The sequence below is a fragment of the Myotis yumanensis genome, unplaced genomic scaffold (genome assembly GCF_028538775.1).
Source record: "Myotis yumanensis isolate MYYU_CA2020_CCGP unplaced genomic scaffold, mMyoYum1.0.hap1 SCAF_9, whole genome shotgun sequence".
Taxonomy (NCBI): Eukaryota; Metazoa; Chordata; class Mammalia; order Chiroptera; family Vespertilionidae; genus Myotis; species Myotis yumanensis.
The window spans coordinates 83563016-83588331 of NW_027223760.1; the positions used below are offsets into that span (position 1 = coordinate 83563016).

Genomic DNA, 25316 nt, shown 5'->3' on the forward strand with positions numbered 1-25316 from the left:
GTCACAAAAGCGTGTTTTGCTGGGAGCTAGAACGGAAGAGGGACCCTCAGAGGAAGGTCGGTGCAGGGCTGGGAGGGTTTGCCAGGGCCCGGATAGCGGCAGGGCTTCTCTCTTGGTTGGGTTCCGGTGGCCAGACCGTCGAGGGAGGGCTCCCAGGCAGCTGGGTTCCCTGAAGACACAGGGCCCGGACAGGGCCTGGCTGGTCCAGATACACAGACATGGGGAAGCCGCGAGCACATTCCCCGAGATGGCCTGCGTACAACCAGAGAACGGGAGGGTGTGCTATTTTTAAAAGGCCTGACTCCATCGCTGGGCTATTTGGGATGACTGCTTTATCTGCCTCCCAGGCGCTAGCATGGCAGGAAAGTCCGCCTTGTCTCACGGTTGTATTAAAAAAAATAAATTAATTAAAAAATATATATATATGAGGTTGTTAATTTCATCCACGGGAGCTCACCAAATAGCCAGTCTTTTTGATATTTTTAAAATTATAAGCGTACATTCCCCATTTTTTTTATCATCCCCTAGAGAAATTTTCTGAATATGAAACAACCCCCTTTGATTCTACTTTTTGTCTCTGTTACTTTCCCTGCACCAGGGACCTCAGGTAAGTGAGAGCCAACTTGTCCCTTTGTGACCGGCCGATGTCGCTCAGGGCGATGTCCTTAGGGCTCCTCCGTGCTGTCGCGTGTGTCAGCATGTCACTCCGTACGAGGTTTAATCATACGCCACGGTGTGTGTAGACGGCACGGGCCTTATGCGTTCATCCGTCGATGGGTGCACGGGGGCTCCCGCCTTTCGGCTGGTGTGAATGGCGCTGGCATGAACGTGGTGCACAGATAGGCGTTTGAGCCCTGCTTCCGGCTCCTTGGGGTCTGTCCCTGGAAACGGACTGCCAGAGCCGGCGGGACTCTGTGTTGAATGTTTGGAGGTGCCTGCACGCCGCTCTCCACGGCGGCTGCGCCATCTGTGTCCTCACCAGCAGCGCACGAGGGGCCCGGGCTCTCAGCAGGGCACGCTGGCGTCCGGGCTGTGTGCTGGTGGCCTCATTGGCATTTCCCTCTCGACGCGCCATCTTCACCTCCTCTGCACGTGCTCCTTCCCTTTGGAGAGATGTCTGCTGAAGTCCTTTGCCCTTTTTGGATTTTGTTGTGTGTCTTTTTGTCGTTGAGTTGCAGGAGTTCTTTATATATTCTGGGTACGAATTCCTTACTAGCTGTGCAACTCTTACCCCTCTCTGTGGGTGATATTTTCACACTCTCGATGGTGTCCTTTGATGCACACAAGTTTTTAATTGTGGTGAATTCCAGTTGATCCTTGTTGGTTTTTTCTCCTCTCGTTCCCTGTTCTGTGCTGTAATATCTTGGAGATGGTTGTCATGTCCAACGTCATGAATTTTTTCCCCATGTTTTCTTCTTAGCATTTTATAGATACAAGTATGTACAGATCCCCGTCCAAACCCCACTGGTGTGTAGTGCGGGAATAGATGGAGCCTTTCTCAAATTCATTCGGCTCCCCCGGCCCCACGCTGGCCTGTGTTTACGGCATCAGGGGAGAGCCCCCCCCCCCCCCCCCCCGCCCTGCGTTGTTCCCCGTGTGCGGCTCCGGTTCTTGGTGGGGGCTACGCCGAGTCCGTGGGTGGCTCTGGGTTGGGTCATCATCATCACAGTGTGAAGTGTTGTAGCCCGCAGTGCCTCCCCTATTCTGTCCCCTGTACAGTCTGACCACAGCGTTTCTTAGTTTTCCGTGCTCACGTCTTCTGCCTCCTTGATTAATTTTTTAAAAATATTTTATTATTCTTGTTGCTCTCTGAAAAACTTTTTGAAAACGTCATTTGTTTAACTTTTTCCCCATTACCGTTTCCCCGCCGTGGCCTCTCCGCCGCCACCGCCACCCCCCTCCACCCGCCATCATTACGCAGTTGTCTGTGTCCAGGACTCCGCTCTCTCCTTTTTCTTTTTCTTGGAATTCTTTTTTAATCTCCTTTTCAGATTTTTTTTGTTTGCGTATAGAAACCCAAGTGATTTTGCCTGTTACTTTTTGATCCTGGAACTTTGCTGAATGTATTTATTAGCTGTGTGTGTGTGTGTGTGTGTGTGTATGTATGTGTGTATGTGTGTATGTATGTGTGTGTGTATGTGTGTGTATGTGTGTGTGTATGTGTGTGTGTGTATGTGTGTGTGTGTGATTCTAAGAGTTTCCTACGGTAAAATCATGTCCTCTGTGGACAGACTTTTCATTTTTCCTCTCCAATTTGGAGGCTCTTTATTCGTTTTTCTTTCCTGGTTTCTCTGCCTAGAACTTGCCATTCCACGTCGCACAGACAGACGTGGCAAGAGCAAGCAAGCATCCTGCCTTGTTCCCGGTCGGGGGGGAAGCTTGCACCGCTCACCACGAGGCACAGAGTGAGCGTCGGGTTTGGTTCATGTCGTTCGGGGCCTGGGTAGTCCAGTCGGTCACCCTGTCGCACTGTAGTCTACTTGTTCTCTAGAAACCGACCCAGCGGGCTTAGGAGTTGTCTATTTTTCTGGCTGAGAAAAAAATTTCGTTGGGCAAATACTTTCAGAGGTGATATGTGGGCAGTAAAATCGGCCTGTGTAAATATCTTCGGGATCTGAACGCCCCTTACATTTGAAACGGCCGGGGGTCCTAACAGTACGTTTCCTTACATTGCAGGCACCCGGGGTCCTGAGGGCAAGCCATAGGCAGGGAGGGAGCGAGGGGCCCAGAGGGGGGCGGACGTGCCAGCAGCAGGGGGTGTGGGCGGGACCGGCGGGGGTTGGGGGCGAGAGTGGGTCCTGCGGGGGGAGGGGGCGAGGGGGAGCTGTTCTCTGGCCGGCCCTCCCCCAGGCCCTCAGGGATGTGGGCAGAGGGGGCCAGTCAGCATCCCCAGGAAAGCAAGGCTGTATTCAGGGGCGACGGTGGGAGGGTGTGGGGCGAAGGCGCTGGCCGGAGGCCCGTGCAGAGCCATCAGGCCACACGTCCGCCCGGAGCCTGCGGGTGCGGGAGGCCCTGGGACCGCACGGCCGTGGGCTGGGTGGATCCGTCAGGGCTCTCAGTGAAGCAGAACCTGTACGTGTTTATATAAAGAGACTTATTGTAAGGAGTTGGCTCCGGCGGCTGGGGGCTGGCAAGTCTGAAATCCGCAGGGCAGGCCAGCCGGGGAGCGGGCGGCGGGCGGGCGGGGGCCTGCCGCCTCTGGAGGCCCCGTCCTCCTTTTCCCGGAAACCTCAGCTTTCGCTCCCCAGGCCCTTCCCTGCCTCGGAGGGGCCCCCGGCGGGGAGGGGTTGGCCTGCCTTCCAGCCCTGCAGACCTTAACCACTCACTTCCCTGGCATTCCTTCCAGCAACCCCCCGCGCGGTGTTGGGTTACAGGCCTGGCTCCCGCAGACAAGTTGACACATGACACTCACTGTCACAGGGGCAAGGGTGACGCACAGGCCAGAGAAGTTTCAAGGCCTGGGGGCTGGCCTGGGCGGGGGGGCAGGGGGCCAGCCGAGCCGACCCGTCCCGGTCCGGAGGGGGAGGTGCGCCCGAGCTCGCGGCCTCCCTGCCTGCTCCCTGGCTCCCCAGCCCCCCGGCCGAGTGCCCCTTGCAGGCTCTTTTGTTGGGGTTCACAATGGGGACTTGAAGGACCCCGGGGAGACACACGCAGATGACTTCATGGCTGGGTGGTGACCGTTACAGATGGGGGTGCTTTCGTTCCTGTCAGCAGCCCCCACAGCCCCACAGTCTAGCAGGGTTTTCATAGTTTTGGTCTGTGTTCGTTTTTCTGGGGCCACAGCAGTCCTGCAGAATGGGGGCCTTAAAACGGCATCACCCCACAACTCTGAAGGCCAGGAGTCAGGGGTCCAGGGTCCCCGCCCTCCCCGGAGGCCTCTCCCCTTGGCGTGAAGGCGGCTGCCTTCTCCCCGGGGCCCCCCTGCCCCCCGCCCGGGTCTGCCCTCGGTGTGTGTCTGTGTCCCACTCTCCTCTAGTGACCTCCTTTTAACTCAGTCACCCCTTTAAAGACCCCACCTGCAGCCCTGGGTTGTGGGCTCAGTGGTTAGAGCGTCATCCCATACACCAAAGGGTCGTGGGTTCAATTCCCAGTCAGGGCGCGTGCAGGAGGCGACCAACCCTTGATGTTTCTCTCTCACATCAGTGTTACTCTCCCTCTCCCTCTTCCTCTAGAATCAATGAAAAACCATCCTCGGGTGAGGGTAAAAAATTAAATTAAAGACCCTCCCTCCCGATACAGCCACCTTCGGAAGCACTGGGTCCACGGCTTCGACGTGATTTTTGTGGGGCGCACAGTCCCCGCGCCCCGGGCTTGTCTGGAGTGCTGCTGCCTCCATGGGTGGAACTCCTGTCGCTCCCCGGGGGCCGTGTGAGCCTCCTTTCCCCTGGGAGGCTTTGAGTCCCCAATCTCACGCCAGCCGGGAGCTGCCGGGAACCTCGACTTCGCTAAGAGGTCTCAATGCAAGCAGCACGTTCTGGATGGCTCCTGGCCTTCCTCGGGCGACGCTGGCTCCCTGCGCAGCTGACCCCTGCTCGCTGAGTCCCGAGCGGGGCCGTGACCTTGTGTGACCGCTCACCGCGGCGTCTCGGTCCTCTCTCCAGGGCTATTTTCGGTGCCTCTGGCCCGTCGCCCCTCGGATTTAGTGTTCTGCAGCCCCAGTCCGACGGGCCCGCTCCCAGCGGACAGTTCACTTGGTCTTGGGCCGTTTCTTCCCTCCCTGTGTTTTTTCTAGCGTCTCCTTTCTTCCTGATGGACGCTCTTCCATTGAGAGAAAGGACCCGCTTTCTGAATTTTTCTTTTTCTTTTTCTTTTCTTTCTTTTTTTCCTTCTTTTTTGTAGTGAAGCGACTGCAGGGCATAAACCCTCCCACGCCCTCGAGGGGGGAACAGGAAGGAGTATCTGAGCCCATGACCCTCCCCTGGCCCCTCATCGAGGTGGGGCTTGTCACCCCTCACTGTCCTGGCTCCCCTGAAACGCAGCCGCAGGAGTGATGGTGCCCTGTACCCCCGACACCTGGCCGTCCCTGGCCTCCCCTGAGGCAGCTCGGAGGAGGCAGTGGCCCTGCCTAGGGGACCCCAGCCCTGGTGGGTGGCCCGTAGGAGCTGTTTTGTGTTCTCTGTGCTTTACCAGGCGGCATTCGCGACCCCAGGACCCCTTTGGTGAAGCCTGCCCCCTGGGCGGGGGCGGGGCAGGGGCGTCGCAGAGGCGGGCGGTAGCTGCTCCTTGGCCCTCAGGAACGTCGGGCTTGGGGCCTGGGCTCAGACACCCCGCGACCAGTGAGCACACCGTTTGCGTAGCGGGAGTGAGACCCAGGAGGGGGCTGGACGTCGCAGGGTGGCGGGTGGACAGGAGCCTTGGGTGGCGAGGGGCAGTGAGCGAGAGTGGGGTGGGCGGCGGAGGGCCGGGGCCGGAGGAAGCCTCTCGGGGGCCCGGCCCCAGGGGTCTGGAGTTGGTCATGAGGAGGATGGCCTCGCTCTGTTCCTGACCCCGAAGGTGTGCTCAGGCCCTGACGGTTTCTGAGCGAGAGGGACCGTTGAGGGCAGTGAGAGGTGGTCACCGTGGGTCCCTCTCTCCCGGGTGGGTCCACTCCGACTTGCCTCAGCCCTTCCCCGAGCGGAGGACGTGGCGCCTCTCCCTGGGTCTCCCCGTTGAGCAGGAGCCCCGAGTGAAGGCCCCCTGTGCTCTGCCCCTGACCCCGGTCTTCGCACGGCTGGGACCTGCTCTCCCTCCCCGGCCTGTGAGTGTGTCCAGGATGAGCATGTGCTCTGGCATCCCGGGCGGGCGGAGGCCTTTGTCATTTATTTGGTGTCAAAGTGAAACAAACCTTCGAAGAAAGGCCGAAGATTAGGAAGACTGTTCATTGTAATCACTGAACTTGAGACGGAGCCAAAGTGGGGTTCCTGCCAGAAAAGAGGGCGAAAACCTTAGCAGACCCGTGACGTGTGCGGGTGACTCACGGGCCTGTGGACTGGGTGAGCCCTGCCTCCTGGGTGATCCCGGCCTTGCTCTTAAAGAGGCCGTGGCCGCTCGCCCCATCGGCCGCATTCAGCTCCTGCTGCACCCACGGGTCCGGGTCCGGGTCCGACTCCGGTGCGGCCGCTGGGCCCTGACGGTGGCGCGGCCCCGAGGGCACCCTCCCCCACCCGCTGCCCGGCCCTGGGGGCCGACGGGAGCACCTTCCCGGGGAGCCCTCCTGAAAGGCAGCAGCGTCTCTGCAGCTGCCACAGAGCAGCCCTCAGGGCGGGCCCAGGACAGAGGCCCTCTCTGTGCCCCCCTCCCCCTGGCGTCCCGGTTTCCTGCCTGTCCACCCGGAGATGGCAGGAACGCGGCGGCGCCAGCACCCGCTTGATGGACGTGGCAGCTGCTGCGGCCACCCCAGCGGCTCGGGGCCGCCCTTGGGGAGCCCAGCAGCTGGGGACACATGGTGGCCGTTCCCAGGGATCCTGTGTCACGGGGGACGGGCCCGGCCACGCCGCCAGGGCTCCCGAAGGCGCTGCCTCACGCTTGTTCAAACCCCCGCAGCCTTGGCAGCCTCGCGCTCGTTCCTGGAAAATTAGACGAGAGTTCCAGAGGTTCTCAGAAAAGGGGATGATTTACGGGCCCGTCCCGCGCCCGGCTCCGCGCGGTTAGATTTATCTCCAAGTTTTCACAGAGGAGAGTTCTCCCCAGACCCCTCCACGTGGTGCTCCGCCTCGCTGCGCCCTAATAGCTGTGGCTTGGCGCGGCCGGCGCGGCCGTGACTCACTGATATGTGCCGTTTTTCATGGGCCCAGAAGCACCAAAATTGGTGCAGCATGAAATTATCCTGTTTTTTCTGCTTTGGAGCCGGGGCCCGGCTGGCGCGGGGGAGGGGCGGGAGGAGGGGCCGGGCCACTTCCTAGCCAGGGAGGCTTAGTGAGGAGGGTCCTTTGTTCTGGGGCCTCGGGGGGAGCCCCGGCCCTGCCCTGTCCCCCCAGTGTCCCTGCTGGTGGTGGAAGAGGGTTCGCGGTGGGGGTGGGGTGGGGGCCTCGGGACGGCGGCCCCCCTGCTGGCCAGGCGCCTGGTCCCGGTGGGGTGGGGTGGGTGGCTGCCCCTCATGCCTGGGGTTTTGAGTGAGCACCGCCAGGTGCCAGACGAGGCCGGGGGCCAGGGAGGCAGCTTTGCGAAGCAGACAAATTCCTGGGGCTCGTGTGTCCTGTGAGGGAGGCTGACAGGGACAACTGGCGACTAAGATCACTGGGAACGGGATCGTAATTCTGAAGCAGATAAAACAGGACAGCGGGAGAGAGTGGCCGAGCTAGGCCAGGAGGTCAGGGAGGCCTCCCCGGGGGAGTGCCCCGAGCCGGGGTGGCGCCCAGGCAGGACCGGGCAGGGCTCCGCACAGGGGCCCGGCTGGGGAGGAGTTTGGGTTTTAGTCAAGTAGAAATGAGAGATGGCGGTGGGGGAGGGGAGTTATAAATAGAGGCCCACAGCCCTTGTCTGCAATTTTAAAATCCGAACGGCTCCGAGCTGAGAGGTTTTTTCCATTGCTCATGTCAGGGCAGAGTCCAACCCACTGCCCAGAGCCGGCCCGGCTGGGCTCGGCCACGCCGCCCGCCGGGACCCCGCTTATCTCCCCGCGCCCCAGACGCTCCTCATTCCCAACCGCAGGGAGCCTCCGGGGTCTCGCGGAGGGATTAGGCGTGCCTGTGAGCTGTGGCGAAGAAAAGCCACATTCATTATCCTCCGGAGAAGTGCAGAAGCTGGGAAAGAAACAGCCCGGGCCCCGAGCCGGACAAAACGGGGAGCCGCGTGCCTCCGCGGCCCACTCCGGGCCTGCGAATTCCCAAACACTCCTTTCAAATATTTACTTTTACTTTTAGAATTCCCCCCTCCCGCCCGCCCCCGGTTACAGAACTGGAAACGTGTCCACTCCTTTCCAGAAGCAAAAACGTCCTAGAAACGGCCGTTGGGACCCTGCCCCCCTCCGCAGGCCGGGCTGCCAGGTGGGGCGCGGGACCCCGCATTCCTGCAGAATGGAGTCTTATCTCCCCGTCCCCCCGGGGGCTCGTTGCAGAAATTCCGTCCCGCCCCAGGGTTCCGCACGCTGTTGCTGTTGGCTCTGGGTCAGGTTCCTATCCCGGGCCTTGGGGCGGGAACTGGCCCCTCTCGCGCGGGCCCTGGCAGAATGCGGCCTGTGTGCCCCTGCCAGCCCCCCGCCCGCTTTTGTAAATAAAGTTTTATTGGAACTCAGCCACGCTCATTCCTTGACGCCCGTGGCTGCTCGGTGGCCACGTCAGCACAGCTTGGGGCTGTCTAACCCTTGATTTTTTTTCAGAAGAAGTTTTCCAAGGGCCGTTTCAGAGCCGCGATTGCTCGAAGGCGTCTCCTGCGTGGCCCGGGGCCAGCGCGGCCTCCCTGGATGGGCTCCTCTCCTCTTCTTGGAGGAGGGGGGCCGGGGGGTGGGGGCGGGCTCGGCCCTCGGAGGAGACGCTCTGCTGATTGCATGCAGCTGTGGGTTTTGTGCTGGGAGCCCCGACATCTGGATTCCGCCAACGTTTTGGCAGCGCCCCGAGTAGCTGGGGGGTGACATCATCCCTCACAGGCGATGTGGGATCAGTCTGTAGAAATGAGCACCATTCCCAGCGTCTCTCGCTGGTGTGTGTGTGTATGTGTGTGTACGTGTGTGTACGTGTGTGTATGTGTGTACGTGTGTGTATGTGTGTATGTGTGTTTACGTGTGTGTATGTGTTTGTGCGTGTGTGTACGCGTGTGTACGTGTGTGTACGTGTGTGTACGTGTGTGTGTGTGTGTACGTGTGTGTGTGTGTGTGTGTGTGTGTGTGTTGTGTGCCATTATCTTTCTTTCTCTTTTCAGAGTGATTCTGTCGTTCTTTCCTCGTTCACCGTACACACCCATCCTGGGACAGAGGGACATTGCCACCAGACCACGTGTTCTTCACGAATCTGTGGCGTGGTGGCTTCTGCGGCCGCTGGTCTCACCTCGGAGGTGCGGGGAGGCGCGGGCACTGGGAACACCGTGCTGTGAGACGTCCCGTGGGCGGACGCTTACCTGGCATGGTTTGCCACGGAGCTAAGATAACTGAACGGAGCCGCAACCGCTCTTCCATAGGGCGTTTCGGGAGGGAGGGTCGGCCATTGACACCGCTGGTTGAGGGCTGCTTGCGGCTGATTCCAGTGAGTGAACCTTCTGTAACACGTGTGGGTGTTCTGGGCCCGAGGCATTTTCCTTTACACCGGGGAGTGGGGTCCCGGGGGACGCTGGGCCTCCCTCCTCTTGTCGACAGGCCCTAACGGGCTGCTCCCGGGCTGGTCGGGGGTCAGGAGGGAAGGACAAGGAAGGGCCCTGTCGCAGGGCTGGTGTCGACGCGCTCCGTGAACAGGCGACACAAAACTTCCTCGGCTCCTCTGTTCCACTCAATCCAATCGTGCGGTCCGGGTAGTTGCGCGGGGCCGAGTGGCCAGGCCTTGGGGACAGCGCCGACCTGGACTCAGGGAGGGAGGGGAACTTCGGGCACCGGGCACCTGGACAGGGGCCGCCGGGTGGGGAGAACAGGCCGCGGGAGGCCTGTCTGGCGAGAAAGCCTGGAAAATCTCAAGTGGCCCCCGTCTCCCGCCCCTGCCGTCCTCCAGACGTCGGGAAGCCCATCAGACAACAGCCACCCATCACACAGTTTACAGCAGCTTTCGCTGTTGACAGGAGCCACGGGCGCGGCCTCCAGTCCATGTCAGTGACCTTGCGAGGCCTGCCGCCTTCCAGGAAGGCGAGAGGGCTCAGGAAACGGGGCCTCGACGGCGTGGCGTGCCTGTGACCAGGTCTCCGAGCGAGGGCCTCGCCAGCGTGGCCTCGTGGGCTCTTGTCCTCTCTCCGGGGCTCCTGAGACAGCCCCCTGGGGAACGGGGAGCGGGCGGATTGGGGCGGGTTGGTGTTTCCCACCTCGAGCGTCCAGGCCCTCGTCTCCTGGAGTGACAGCTACCCCCGCTCTGCGGCTCTTGGTTGTGAGTCACCAATTCCTCGATGTGAGTTTTCGGTTGGCCTGTTCCTCTCCCAGGAAGTTACATCCCTCCTGAAGCCCCGGGTGTAGTTAGAAACCTGAAGAGTCCATTTGTTCCTCGCAGGAACTGGAGAGGAGCCCGCCCGGAAGGGCCAGGGTGGAGTCGGGGACAGAGCACCATGGGGCAGCAGGCGGGGTGGGGGCCTAAAGTCACCTGGGCCACCTGCCCGGGGCAAGTGGGCGGAGCCCGAGGGCAAGAACAAGCCCAAGCTCTCCGGCCACTCCGCGTCCTGCCCGTGCCGCCGGGGTCCCGTCTGGGGGGGTGGGTTTGGGTTTCTGTGTCTGCTGGGAGGGGGCCCGGGGTTCTGGGAGGCACGCATGTGTGCCGAGCGAGCATTGGAGCATTGCTGCCGTGGCGATGGCGGGGCAGCGAGTGGGGCAGCGTCGAGAGGCCGCTGGGAGTTGTGCTTGGCCTCTCTGGGAGCTGGTGTTCTCCGTCAGCCACCAGTGTTTTCTTCGCACAGAGCTGACGAGAGAGTCTGTGGCCCGGGGGTTCCCCTCAGTGGGCCTCACCGTGGGATTTGCCACGCCAGCTGTTGGGGGGCCTTGGGGGGGAGGCTGGGAGAGCTCTTCATGCTTCATCTTAACAGCATCCTCGGGGGGGTCCCTGGATGGCCCCACGGCCCCCATGTTCTCATCATTGGTGGGTGGGTGGGTGGCTTGGGTACCTGTAGAATTTAAAGTTTACCCACATTGAGATTTTAGCCCAGAGGTTTAGGCGGAGCGTCCACGCAGGTGAAGACGTTTCTGTCCTCTGTGGCTTTGGTCTTTATTGATCTTAGCAGCATGGCCAAGGGTTGTAACGGTCTTCTGTGCCTTTGTGTAGGTCCCTGTGCGGATCGTGTGCCAGGCAGGGCTGAGGACACTGCCTCTGTGACAGACGTCCCGTCCCTGTGGTGAGTGCCTTCTGTTTACGGAACATGTGGCCGTTCTCATCAGCGGACGAGCCCTTCACTGACATTCTTTCCATTTGCTCCTCAGACCCACCTGCCCGGCCGCTGTCCTGCCCCTGGAAGTGCAGAGGTGCCAGGAGCTGCCCACCGTCCCAGGACAAACCAGCAGGTGGGAATCGGGGACGGGCCCCCAGGGTCTGGCCTTCGGCCCGGCATTCCCATTTGTTACCCAGCAGTTGCTGTGCTGACTGTTGCATTCCTGTCGCGTTGAATTCCCAGCTGCTCTCTGAGGCTGCATTGCTTCAATTTTTGGATCAAGAACTGCTCACCCTGCTCAGCAGACCTTCTTTGGTCTCGAGCATGTTCGGCAGTTGGTGTGGGCAGATTTATTCGATGCCCTGCTTGCCACTGGATACGGGTGCCAGCTGACAGCCGAGCGGTGGACAGCTGCCCCTTGTCCCGCTGCGGGCTCTGGCGGGGTGGGCCTGTCCTGGGGACAGCGTTCAGTGGCATTCCTTCCACTCCAGCCTCACCCTCCCCGCCTCACCCAGAAGCAGAGACGTCCCTGCCCCAGATCGGAGGGGCCCCCGCTGGTGAGCTGGCCCTCCTTTGTTCCCACCTCGAGTTAAATCAGGATGAGGGGGAAGAGCCCATTTTCCTTGGGGCTGTTACAGAAAGTTCCAGAAGGAGGCGGTTTGGGGGCTAAGCCTTGAGGAGGAAGGGATGGTGTGCATGGAGGGCAGGGCAGAGGGCATTCCAGATCGTGAAGATCCCACTTTTAAAAAAATATGTTCTTTTAATTGATTTCAGAGAAAAAGGGAGAGGGAGAGAGAGAGAGGGAGAGAGAGAGAGAGGAACATCAATGATGAGAGAGCATCATGGATTGGCTGCCTCCTGCACATCCCCTACTGGGGATCCAGCCCGCAACCCCGGCCTGTGCCCTGACCAGGAATCGAACCCTGACCTCCTGGTTCATAGCTCAACACTCAACCACTGAGCCACACCAGCCGGGCCTGCGTCTGCATTTCAGACACCTTCTCAGTTTACTTGCTTCCCTTCTAAGTTCTTCCGCCTGGACTGCTCACCGCATCAACATGAGACAGAGAAAACGGAGAACATGACCAAATTTGTTACATACGTGCACATGGGTTTCGTAAGAACAGGGCCGAGGACACCGCCCGGGCAGTCGAGGCCTTCGTGCCCCCTGAGCGAAGGAGATCGGGGGCGGTGGGGGACGTCAGAAGGCAGGAAGGCGGTGCGCGTGGAGGTAGAAAAGCAAATGTTTGGTAAAGACATGTTTGCTGGGCCACCCTTGACAGCGGGACACAGGACTTGGACCCGGGGTCCTCGACGGGCCCTCCCTGCCCCTCACACTGGTCCCCGTGGGCGGTGGTGCCTGCGAGGCAGCTGCCCTGAGCAGGCTTCCGTCCGAATTCTTTCAGGCAGTGGCGGGAAGCACCAGGGTTTGGTTTTGTGTTTTTCTTGAGTCTTTTGTTTCTCAAAATAACCAGCATACAACAGTCAACACCCCAAAAGGCATATCTGGGGGAGAAAACTCTGCTCCCTCAGGATCCGCCGGAGTCCACACCCGGCTGGAGTCGCTCGTGGTTGACCTTGAAGAGTCAGGCTCGGCCCTGGCCGGTGTGGCTCAGTGGCTAGTGCATTGCCCGAGCACCAAGGGGCCATGGGTTTGATTCTGGGTCAAGGCCACACATCCGGGTTGCAGGTCGATCCTCAGCCCCATCGGGGTACATGCGGGAGGCAACCATCGATGTGTCTCTCTCCCATTGATATGTCTCTCTCTCTCTCTCTCTCTCTCTCTCTCTTCTCTCTCCCCCCCTCCCTCTTACCCCCTCTAAAAATCAATGGAAAAAGTGTCCTCAGGTGAGGAGAAATAAAAACAAAAAATAAAAGAAACACACACACACAACACGCAGGGTTCTTCCTCAGTGGAGCCAGGGAAGGGGAGCACCTGCCCCGCCCCCCCCCCCCCCCCCCCGCCCCGTTGGAGGTGAGTGTGGGGCTGCACAGGGCGATGGGCGCATTCCTGGGGCTGGAGGCTCTCAGGGAGGGGCCAGAGGGGCTGAGAGGAGCCAGAGAGGAGCCAGCGGGGTCCGTGGAGGCCTCTCGCCTGGAGCCGGCCAGGACATTCCTGCAGGCCCTGGGGTGTGGCCGCGAGGAACACTCTGGAGGAGCAACTGCTGAGCTGGACAGCCAGCCCCGCCCCACCCGCCCCTGCTGGGGCCCCACGGAGGCCCAAGGACGGGCCTCTGGCTGAGGCCACCCCACAGGCCCCCCGCCCTCGCAGGGCTGAGTGCAGATCGAATGAGATCACCGTCCCAGGCCGCCCGCGAGGCTCCTCCTCGTCCTCTTTTGGAGGCCCCGTTCCTGCCCCGAACATTGGACGCGCGCCCCTGCCTTCGGAAAATATTTGTAAAGCCCCGTGGGTTGGGGGGCCGAGCCCTGCAGCGTGGAGCGACCCTCACAGCTTCCATCACCGGGCTTCGGGGCTGCCCCTTCCCGGGGGGTGACGGCACGGCCATGTCGGGCTCGGGTGTACAGAAGCATGGGCCGCCGGCTGCCACCTTCGGAGAAGGACCCTCACCTTCCCCCCAGTCCCCACCTCTCGCCGTCCTGGCCCTCCCCCCAAACAGGAAGTGCCCCGAAACGCTGGCCCTCGAGTGGAGACCAAGTGGCACAGTGATCAGCTGCTGCTCCTGCCCCTGTGTCCAGGGAAGGCGCCCCGAAGGGCGGACAGACATTCAGACGTTCGGACTGACTCCCGGGGGCAGGAGCCGTCCCCTGCGCTGGGCTTGGCTTCTCCTGCAGACTCTGCGCTGGAGCTTTAGTTTATAAACGCCGCCATTCCCCCTGTTATTACAGCCCTTCTTGGCTTCTCGGGGTAATAGGATTCTTTCTGAGCTTTAAAAAGGACGTTCTCTTGGCCCTGGGCATTCCACGTAGGAGCATGAGACCTTGCTCTCACTGTGAGGGTTTGCAGATTCGAGGCGTCTTTCAGGGCGAGTGTAGAAGGCCGCATGGGATTTAGACAAACCCCCAAAATACGACCGGTCCCGTGCAATACTTTGGATATACTTCCCCGCCCCCAATTATTAGCTGTGTATCTGAAATTCAGGTTTCACTGGACATCTGTATGTTTCCTCGCTACGTGTGACAGTGCGGTTTAGACATGGGTGCCTTAAGTTAGATTTGAGAGTTGCTTGTCTTCTGAGTAGATGTCCCAAAGGGGTCTGGTTTGCTTGTCACTGGCAAGAGGACTTCCCATGCCCGTTGGGTGCGGACTGGGTGGCCGGGGACCGGAGAGCGGGCAGGAGACCTGCAGGGGCCTGTGTGTCACAGCGGCAGGCCCGCCCAGCGAGGCCCGGAGCGGGGCGTCTGGAGCGCGCCCCTCCCCTGTGGGCCTCGGGGGGGACGGCCTCGTGGTGGGCGCGCTCAGCGTCCGCATGGCCTGGTTGTGAGCAGAGACGGAAGTACCGGCCTCCGTATGAGTCATGGGCGGGCGTGACTCCTTCCTCACAAGTGGGTCTTCGGGTGAGAAGTTCTCATCGTTCAAGCAAACTTGGAAGAAACGACCCCAGGGTTTACCCTGAGGAAACGAGTGAGGAGGTCACATCTGCGACCATAAGCAGGCTGGCGAGTTCCGGGAGGCGTGAGGTGCTGGCCGGCCAGCAGATCCTCAGAGCTGATGGGGAGGGGAGCAGAAACAGACCCCGTACCCCCAAGAGAGAGTGGCCACCAGACCAGGCAGAAGGGAAGACCCGCCGTGAACAGGCCTGGGAGAGCCGGTCAACCGGGTGTGGGGGCGCGGCACTCCCCTCGTCCTGCCCGCCAGCGTGGGCGCGAGCGCAGCCCAGAATTGGGACAAGAAATCGGAACAAGATGGATGCTGCTTCGTCACCTGGATGGAGGGTGAAGGCAGTGGCCAAGCTTCAAGCTTCGGAAGGTGACCCGCGGGAAGAGTTCAGGACGGCGACCCCATGGCCCTCCGCTTCTGAGAACCAACCAGAAATCTAAAGGCAAACACGGCGGGAACAAACAGACAATGAGATCTAGACAAACACGGTGGGAACGTGTTCGCTGCAAATATGACCCCACTGGGTTCCTGCCACGCTGCGAGCTCTCCCTGGGGGCGTCGGAGCGTTTGGGGGTGCTCCCTCCCCGGGTAGGCCCTGCTAGGGGCTTCACGTTAGAGAGAGCCCCTCCCAGCCGTCCCTGTGGGTCAGGGCCCCGTTTCACCCCCCGCAGCTGAGAGGCGCCCACCTCCCCCCGGGCATGTGAGACCCGCGGTGAGAGCCCAGGTGAGGCCAGAGGAGGAGTCCCGGGAAGAGCCTCCCCCTCGGATACTGGGAAACGGCTGTTGACTCGGGCGGGGGCGGGGGGGGGGCGCGGTGAGCTGGGAAGATGGCACAGTGTGTGTCTGGACGCTGGAAAAACACACCGGTGACCTTTGGCCTGGCGTTCTACTTCGAGGGATCCGAAGCCCATCGCCGGGAAGGGGGACGAGGTTGTGCACAGAGGCTGCTGTGGATGTCAGTGATGCTCCTGAGATTTGCAAAAGACCAGTGTGTCCGCCAGACAGGCCAGGCTCTGAGAAAAGTCAGCAAGGTTGTCAGTTCACCTCTGGTCATGTTCCTGGGGGCGGGGGCGGGGGGCGCAAAACAAACACAGCATCGTTCACACGGTGTGATTCCAAGCTTTCCTCGGGTGCTAAGCTGCCCTCCGGTTGTAGGATTTAGGCTGATTTGTATTGTCTTTCGGCTCTTTATTTCCAAACATGTCAACAGGCTCTTGTAGAATTCGGAAGAGAGGGAACTGTGATGGGCAGAGAAGCATTGGCTGTGAAATGGTGGGAACTGGGGCGGGGAGAGTCCCATGAGGAGACCCACTGGATTGGGGGGGCTGGGAGGAACGTCCCCCTCCGCCAGCTGTGCTGGCCCAGCCCCCTGTGCGGCCCCTCGGCCGGGGCTCTTGGCGGCATCCCCCCTCCTCCCAGACCCCGCACCCTCCAAGCCCACCTCTCTCTCCTTCCCTCCTCAGACGTGTCTGGGTGCCCTGTGTTCCACAGCAGAGTCTTGGTGAAAGGAGGTGCACGTGCACACACACGGGGGGGCGGGGGGCATGTGGGAGCGGTAGGGGTGCTGACAGAGGCATGGAGCCGTGGAGGATTCCAGAAAGCCTGGCGAAAACACAGCGGTGTGTGTCCTGTGGTCACGATTCCGTTTTTTCAACAGGATCCTTTGTTACCCCCATGTGACTCAAATATATCATGTACTCGCCACAGATACTTCAGATACTACACGTGCACATGCACACACGTGCGCACACACGCGCTCACACAGGTTCACACACATTCACACACGCACACTCGCGCGCGCGCACGCACACACACACCATGCATTTGTTTTTCTCTGAAGGAACAGGCTCAACCGACAGGACATGTGTCGAGAAGTTCCCTTCAGTTTTTCCTTTACTCGTTGACGGCTGCATGTGCATGACTGGCAGGTCTGACAGCCATGATTGCAGATGCCAGAGAGCTGTCCCTCTGGAGGCAGAGCCCAGGGGGGCGGCAGCTCCCGGGCCGAGGGCTGCGGTGGGTGCCCCCGTGCTCCGAGGATGCTGCATGCGGCTGTGCCCCCGGCAGCCGGTGTCCCCTTCTCCCACGTGCCCCCGCCAGTCCCACGCCCGTCTCCCCGCAGGTTGTGGTCTCCCGCGGAGCAGACTTCCCACTGTTCCCTTCTGCGCTCGAGCTGGCGAAGGCTCTGGACTCAGACCCATCCGCTCCCCGGGGACTGCTTCGGCCGACACTGCATCTTGTCAGAATAACTGCCTTTTTTCAGCTCCCGGGGCGGCGTGGGTGGAAGGTGTGGGGGCTCCGAGGCCGGCTGCCCCTCGCCGGCTGGGTGCCATTGGGGGAGGGGGCGGAACCTCCTGGGCCTCAGGCCCCATCCGGTACCACGGGAGCCCAGCCCGGCACCGCGGGGAACAGTCTACCTGTGGCAGGTTCCTGAGCACGGGCGGGGGCGGGGGTGGCGGGGGGAGCGTCCTGCTCTGTGGATGGCACTGTCGGCATAAGAAACATCTAGATCTGTAGAGAGTGGCATGAGCTTCTTTGAGCCAAACTGGCGATAGCGCCAGGAAGCAAAAGTCTTAGCAGATCCAGAGGAGGGCCGCCTCAGCGTCTTTTGTACACTTGAGACTCAACGCAGGAGGCATCAGGGGGTGTAGGTGGAAGTCCATCAGCGGCAGGTGCAGGGCCGGGAGGAAGGAGCGCGGGTGGGGGCGATCTCTGGGGCTAGATCGCAGGCAACCCCGAGGACACCCCTCTCTGCGCTGGTGTGCAGGCGAGCAGGAGAGCAGGCGAGCAGCGTCAGCAAATGGAGATGGTATTCAGGAGACAAGAGAGCAGTGAGGGGTTCTGTGGCCTCGCGCTCTGGTGCCGGAGGCTGTGCCCTGAGCGGCCGGGAGAAGAAGAGTACTCTGACATTTTTTTACAGGTACGTTATCTTAGGCGCACAAAGCCGATTTCACAGGGAAAAGCCGGCCTTGGTCAAGGAAGCGACATGCCTAGGGTGAGCGTGCTTGCTTCTGGTTAGGGGCTCTGTGGTCAGACCGTCCTCCCTGGTGGCCTTGGTCTCTGAGTGCATAGGGCCCACCACGCTGGCCTCCCCGAGCTCGTCAGGTTAGCCCGTGGCCCCTTCTCCCCCTCGCACGCTCGAGGAGGAGGAATAGTCTGGTCTCAGTGAGCACCAAACCCACGGATTCCTGAAATCCGGGAGAGCAAATCGGTCCCCCCCGCCCCGCCCACGCTGATCCCTGCTGACCTGGTGCCCACGGCAAGGCCCCCTTTGGTTTGCTGCCATTTTGATGCATCTTTCATTGCAGTCTCTCCTAGAGCTGTGGGCTTGGTGCTCCCATTGCGTCCTCACACCAAGACCCGAAAGATGCCCGTGAGCGCCTCACGCTCTTGGAGGGGGGCCAGTGAGCCACCCTCTGTGCCCGTCCCCGGGAGCAGGCGGCCTGGGCCCTGAGGGCCAGCCACAGTGACAGAAAACATGTCCGTGCTCCGTGGAAGGCAGTGTCTGTCCGTTGCTAAAACCCAGCCGTGGACCATAATTCTTCTCGAACGGCTGTGGGGAGAGGGCTCTTAAGTCCCAAAGCCCCGAGGGGCTGTCCCTCTCCCGCCCCTGGCATCAGGGTGCGCCTTCCACCGGGTGACTGCCCCTGTCCTCAGAGTTCACGAGCTCAGCCCGGGGAGGAAGCGGGGGGTCCAGGAGACAGGGCACGCGGGATGGGGGGCCTCGCGGGTGTGCCGCCCTCTGACCGCGCCCTCTGCCCCTGTTTCCTGCAGGAGCGCGAGGAACAACCATCTCCTCGAAGCCCATCTGACCCCCCTGTGCCCGGCCCCCTGGCCCAGGCTGAGCAGCGCGAGCAGCGCCCAGGTAAGGACGCGTGAACGGGTGGCGGCCCTGTCGCCAGACGCCAGCGTCGCCAGGATGCTGGGGCTTGGTGTTCTGAGAAACGGCTCTTGCGAATACAAGGAGATGCTCACCTTTCCCCCCGGGAGGGAACAGCCCTCAGCAGGAGAGGCGTGCGAGGCTGTGGCCTCTTCATGGAGTGCCCTTTGGCGAACTGGGTCCCGGGATTGCGCCCCCCTCCCCAAGAGGCCACTGGCTCCTGGTCCTGGCTGGCTGTGTCTGCGCCCGGCCCGCGTCTGCCTGTGTCCCCCCGGCAGCCCTCTGCCGTTCGGTGGTTCCTTCTGTTCCTTCCAGCTCATTCCTGCTGGGGTCCTGGGGGAAGGAACGAGTGACACGGACAGGGTCAAGGGGTGGGGCATTGGGACTGTTGGCTGCAGACTCTGACGGGGACCGGAGCCCGAGGAGGGAGCGGCAGACCGAGCCGACACGAGGACAGGAGGATGAGGACGGCTGGCTGTTCGAACAGTTGGCGAGTTTAAGGGCAGAGAATGGAAGGATTGGGACTGGTGGGATGAGAATCAGATTTTTAAAATATATTTTTATTGATTCCGGAGAGGAAGGGTGAGGGGGAGAGAGAGAGTAACATCCACGATGAGAGAATCATCCATTGGCTGCCTCCTGTACGCCTCCCTCTGGGGATCGAGCCCACAACCCAGGCATGTGCCCTGACCGGGAATTGAACTGAGCCTGGTTCGTAGGTCGACACTCGACCACTGAGCCGCGCTGGGCAGGCGAGAAGAGTTAGATTTTTAAATGGCTTAATGAGAAAGGGTGGCACTTGGCAGACCCGGGAGCTGGAGCTGCCCAGGCCTCGGGTTCGCCCAGGTGCTGGGGAGCGCGCCCTCGTCAAAGCGCTCGGGGTTCCGGCCGCGCAGAGTGGGGGTCACCCTCCAGAAGGGTTTCAATGAGGTGATGTGAGGGAAACGGTCCCAGTTTGTTGCCTTTGGCCTTGAAGCCGAGGAAATTCGTAACTCGTGGCATTTCACTGCTTACAAACGGTCTCGTTTAAACGAAAATCATGTAAGTGTCAGTGTTCGTGTTCGTGTGAAATCTGTGTTCAGACTTTAACCACAAAGTCAGAGAAAACGATGCTGAATGGACTGCCCACGGCTTCTCCTCCGGGGCCTCTAAGTCGGACCTTCACAAAGCGCGGAGGCCGCGCCCTGGGGGCGGGGGAGCGGGTGGCACAGAGGCCGGCCGGGCCTCGTGGGAGGGCGCTGGCTGTGCCCGGGCCGGGCTGTCCAGAGGCGGGGGGCCCGGCGTCTGACCTGTCCCAGCCCCTGAAGCAGGGCCTGCAGCGCGAACACACTGTCTGCATGTGGCACCGGCTTCCCCTCCCGGAGTTCACACTGTGAGCACCCCCACGACAGCCAACTCCTTCCCTCCAGCCTCACGGAGGCCCCACACATGGCACAGCCAGCATCGGCACCGGCCAGACGTGTGAGGGGCAGGCCGATAGCGGCATGGCTGGCGGGCAGGGCGGGAGCACGGAGGGCTGGGTGGTGGGTGTGAGCGGAGGCGAGGGGGCAGCTTCCGCTTCGGAAGGACCCGTTAGTGCGTGTGAGCCCACAGCCAGGCGCCTTCTGCCTTCCGGGGGCAGCTGCCCCCCCGCCCCTGCACCCCTGACCCTGGACCAACACCCACCCCCAAGTCTGCGACCCCGTTCCCAGCACGGGCAGCTGCCTCCCCTGAGGACCACGGCGCAGCAGAGGCGAGTCTGAGAGAGTGTCCTGCTCAGGGCACGGCCAGCGTCACGCTGTGACAGGAGCAGGGACTAGGAAGCGTGTGGCGGGAGACCAGGCAGGACCGGCGGGGGAGGAAGAGGTGCGTCTCCGTTGGCATTTTGAAAACGCCTTCTGAAGAGGGCCCGAGCGGAGTCTGCTTTCCTCGCGGCAGAGGCGCAGCACGCACGGGGCCTGCCTTGCAGCGAGGGGGGTGGGGGGTGCTCGTGGGGAAGTGGCCCGCGTCGAGGAGGCGCTGACCCACACTCCGCTCTGAGGACCGAAGGGAAGGGGAAGGCGAGTCCACTTCTCAGAGCGTTCAGCACGACCCCAGAACACGGAGACACAGAGAGGATCGGAAGGGAGAGCCCGACGGCCGCCCGGCACGGCCTCCAGGTGGGTGGAGGCGGACTGGGGGCTGCGGGGGGGGGGGGGGGGGTGCGGGATTCTCCAGTGCAGGGCGAAATGGCTCCGCTGGGGCTCTGCCCGCAGCGAGGGGCCCGGATGGAGAGACGCGGGTCCTGGCCGTCCTCCCCGACGGGGTTGCTAGACGTTGTGCTTCAAGAAGAGAAGTGAGCATGTGCCGGGGGAGGGCTGTGGGTGTTCAGGGCTGAGTGCACCCTAAACGTAAGCTTCAGCCGGAACTTGGGGTGACTGGGCATTGGGGACGTACGGTGTCGTTCGAGAGGGGTTTGTTCCGTGGGTGGTTACGTCACAGCAGGACCCCAGTGAGGAGGAGAACATAAAGTCACTTGGTCCTGCATTTGGGGGAAAAGTGTGCTTGCTTATGTGTTTCAAGGAGCAAGGTGTACCCCAAACATGGACCGCGACCACTGAAGAATATGCGTGTCATCTCTAGTCTCCAACCTCGCAGGAAAAAGAGAAGGGAACCTCTATTTAGCGGAAACGCCAACATCAAGCAGAAAAGGAAGAAAAACAAGATGTGGGGGGGAAAGGATGTCAAGTAAGATGCTCAGAAGGGTCCCAAGGGGCCCAGAGCTGACAGCTGGAAGGACGAGAGGTACCTGGAACCTGCACCCAACACACAGGCTCTGGGTGCTCTTCTGAAACCTGCAACTTTTCAAAAAGTTGACCATATATGGAAAATTGCGCTAAATTTTAAGTAATCTGTTTCATGCAAGCCATGGTCTTTGACCCAGTGCGATTAACCCCGAAGTCCACAGGAAGAGTTCAGAGACGTCAGCAGGCACTGTAGCACACACCCTCGCTCATGCTGGGGCTGGAGAGGAATTCAGGGAAGCGCGGTTCCTGGGAAAGGCACGGGATCGGAGCGGGCACAGGTGGGAAGTCGCGCCCTGCTGGTTACAGAGCTTAAGACTACGTGTCTGAGCTTTGAAAGAAAGTGAAAAACTGACATGAGAAGATGAAAGACTCCAGGGCGGGGAAGCAAGGAGTTAGCAAGATGAAGGTCAGGCATTACGGAGACGATGAAGGCGGTACCGACGGACAGGAACCCGCTCGGAAGCCAGCCTCGGGCGCAGTCAGACACGGGGCAGGAAGGAAGACGGAAACCACGCGGAGCGCATCCGAGAGGCCGGCATCGAGACCCCGCAGCCGCCGGCGAACAGCACGCGGCCCAGGGCTGTGAAATCGGGAGGGCATGGCCGCCGCACTGCAAAAATACAGAAACAGCGCTGCTCCGGCGCTGGCGAGGGCGTGGGCCGCGCAACGCCAGGCTTCGCGGTGGGAACGCCACCTGGTGCAGCCTCCGTGGGAGACGGCTTGGCAGTTTCTCACACAACGAGACCCAGTGTCGCCGCAGGACCCAGCAGGCGTGCTCGGTGGTGTGTGCCCCTTGGAGCTGAGCCTGTAGGTCACCTGTCCCCGCACGTGGCGGTTACGGCAGCTCTGCCCGCAGGCGCCAGGCCGGGAGCAGCGGGGACGCCCTGGAGGAGGGCGGGGACAGGTGAACGGGTCCACGCGGACGTAACTCGGTGAAGAGCGGGGCTGAACCACACACAGGCCTGGAGGAACCTGCATGCAGGGCGCTCGGTGAGAGGCGGTGTTGAAGGCCGCCTGCCGGGGATTCTGACGCCGTGACCTGGGAGAGGCAAAGCGGGGGGGACAGCAGGAGGACCAGAGGTTTGGGGGCGAGGGATGGGCCTAGAGCAGAGGGGACGTCCACAGCAGAGACAGCACGGGACAGAGGCCCGGCCCCGCCTCCGTCCTCCCTCTGCGTCCTCACCGCCCTGGTGTCTGTGGTGGGCCAGCTGGGGCGCCCTCCTCCCGGCTCCCCGCACCACTGTCTGAGGGAAGACCTTCTCCCGCAGACGGAGCCCCATTCCTGCCCGGCAGGAACCCCGCTGCGCACCTGCTCCTGCCTCCGAACCCGCCTGCCCCGGCCCCTTACCTCATGGCGGTGGAATCCCACGTGTGTCCCTTCGTGCCTGGCTTGCTTCACGGAGCCCAGCGTCTCCAGGGCTCGTCCTGGTGGCAGGAGGTGGCAGGGTTTCCGCCTGCTGCACGTGTAGACTGCTCTCGGCTTCTCCGTCCGGCTGCCAGCCAGCCCCGGGGTTGCTTCCCCCTCTTTGCTCCTGTGAAGAACACGGCTGCGAGCGTGGGGGTGCAGACACCCGTCTGAACCCTGCTCCCCGTTCCTGTGTACACATCTTATACTTAGGGCTGGAGTTGCCGATGACAGCGATCCTGTGTAGCCTTTTCTCGATGGTGCCTTTGCGATGTGACGTCTCAGAGAATCGTTATTTCTAGTTTTATTTTTATTTCTTGTTTTGTTACTCCTCACCCGAGGGTATGTTTTCATTGTTTTTTTTTAGAGAGTGTGAAGCGGGGGAGAGAGAAACATCGATGTGAGAGAGACACATTAATTGGTTGCCTCCCACATGTGCCCCAACTAGGGACAGGGATCGAGCCTGCAACCAAGGTACATGCCCTTGACCGGGATCGAACCCAGGACCCTTGGGTCCACAGGCCGACTCTCTATCCTCTGAGCCACCCCAGCTAGGGCGAGAATTGTGGTTTTTAAAGCAGCTGTTTCTGAGGGTTACCCTTGCTCTCCAGACACAGGAGGTGCACAGGGAGCTGAGGGAGGTTTAGGTCCAGGCATAGCAGTCGCTGTGGTCTGCAGGTGGGTTCCCTGTGACTAGGTCCCGCGTGGAGTTCGCCTCACAGAGCAGCTCCCGAGTTGCGCTGCCCTGGCCCCGGGGCGCACACCCGGCTGTGGCTGCGGCACCGCCCCTGGCCCAGGCCCCTGCCGGACCTGAGTGTCTACAGCCCTGGCCAGCCTCCCTGCTTTCGTCTCTCCTCTCGGTCTGTAAGCCACAGGGGTTGGTTCTGAGCCTATAGTCGCCACGTGCAGAACTGTGCTGGGCGGCTGCTTTCCTTCCAGTCACAGCGCAAGTGTGCAAAGAGGGGGACCCTCTCAGGAGCCCCGGTGTCTCATGGGTCAGTTTGTTTGCCAAGTGGCAAGAAAAGACTAAAACAGAAAAGACCCCGTGAGCAGAGAAGGCGGGGGCGGTCGAGGAAGGCGGTTTGTTCGGGCTCTTCCCTTCCGGCGCCGTCTGTGTGTCCTGGGATGTCGGTGGCAGCCAGGCCCCTGTCCCTCCGTTCTAGCAGCGAGCCCCCTGGGACGTGGGCGACTCAGTGACCACCTGCCGCCCAGACTCTGCCCTGTGTATGCCCTTCTTGCACAATCCTTGTGAGAAATGGTACCCGTGAGGACGGTGAGGACTTGGCGTCCTTGCTGAATTCGCCTGCACGCCTTCTCTTTGCCTACTTAGTCCTCTGAGCTTCAGATCGGGAAACCGAGGCAGGGAAGCTCGGTGACTGCTCAGGAGTCACCGCGAGGTCGCTCCGGGGAGCATTGGAGTCAAAGCCACGCCCTCCGGCCGCACACGCAGCGGCGATTTAGGGAAACGCCTCGCCGGCCCGTGTGTAAGTCACCCTGGGAGTGTGACTTTGTGGGTCACATGTGCCCCTTTCCCCAGAGACCATGCATTTCCCCAGGGCAAGAACCGCGTCTCACTTCCCCTGCCGGTTCCGCTCTGGTGCCTTCTCCACCATCCTACTTAATGGGTGATTGTTTAATGAATTCCTGAACTCACAGGTCGTAAATACACCTGAGGGTTCAGAAAGGTGCTGCCTCTCCCCGCCCCCCGTGGGAGGTGCTGATGGTTCCAGGTGAGCAGCAATGAAGACCGAGACCGCTGGCTCCGGCCTTCCCTTCCCACGGCGCCACTGAGGGGGCGTCAGGAAGGGCCGGGGGACGGATGGCAATGGCCGTGGAGTCCGAGTGAGACGGCGGCTCCCACACATTCCTGCGTTGGTCCCCCAGGCCCCTCGTCGGCTTCGTCTTTCCCTGTCACCCCTGAGAATAGCTCAGGTCGGGGAAAGATAAATATCACGTGATCGCACTCATTTGTGGGATATAATGAACAACATATACTGATGAACAAAAATAGAGCCAGAGGAAAAAATACTTTCGAACAGCGGTCACCAACCAGTGGTCCGTGAGGTCCGAAAGGTTGGCGACCGCTGTTTTAGAATATAATAGAAGTAATCCTGTTATTTGCTAGATTTTTAATATTTCCTACAACTTTCATGATATTATACTATGCTAGTACAGTTTTGTTAATATTACATTTAAAATCTTTTTTCTTGAAAAACTGTTTATTGCATATAATATTACTATACTTAAAATCATTTTTCTTGAAATATTAAGCAAAAAAGATAGCTCAGCCTTTTACCCACCTCATATGCACAGGCACACCCACGTGCACTCAGGTGCACACACATGCACATGCACACTCAGGTGCACGCATATGCACATGCACACACGCATGCATGTGCGCACTCAGGTGCACACACACGCACATGCACACACGCATGCACACGCACACGCAGGTGCACGCACACGCACACTCTGTCCTCTGACGGCCCCTTCCTCGTGTGCAGCTGTGCTGGCTCCGGAGCGAAGGCTCTTTTCCTCCGGCCTCCCTCGCCCAGCGTCTTTCCTCCCTTTGACTCTTTGCACCGTCAGTGGCTCAGCCTGAGCTTGAGGACGTCAGGACCAAAGGTCCCTTGTCCTTGTGAGCAGCTGCATAGGGGGGTCCCCGTGGCCCCCTCCCCTGTCCTGGACCAAGGTTCCCTTTCCACCTGCTGTCCCCTCCCTCCCACTTGGCGGGCCTTTGTCCTG

General features: G+C 60.9%; 1 protein-coding gene across 12 annotated transcripts in view; it reads left to right on the plus strand.

Moving 5' to 3' along the window:
• The window catches only part of GRB10 (growth factor receptor bound protein 10), a 93747-nt gene that overhangs the window by 26507 nt on the left and 41924 nt on the right, over positions 1 to 25316 (plus strand). For 5 of the 12 annotated variants that reach the window (XM_070424827.1, XM_070424830.1, XM_070424833.1 and 2 more), the window contains exons 2-6: positions 10860 to 10929; positions 11015 to 11095; positions 16644 to 16760; positions 17289 to 17516; positions 18296 to 18386. In XM_070424827.1, the coding sequence (XP_070280928.1) occupies positions 17322 to 17516; positions 18296 to 18386 (286 nt within the window). In that variant the 5' untranslated portion in view covers positions 10860 to 10929; positions 11015 to 11095; positions 16644 to 16760; positions 17289 to 17321. Of the gene's footprint in view, positions 1 to 10859; positions 10930 to 11014; positions 11096 to 16547; positions 16761 to 16995; positions 17517 to 18295; positions 18387 to 25316 lie in introns of those variants that run through there. The other 7 variants (XM_070424832.1, XM_070424834.1, XM_070424835.1 and 4 more) reach the window with 7 other exon arrangements.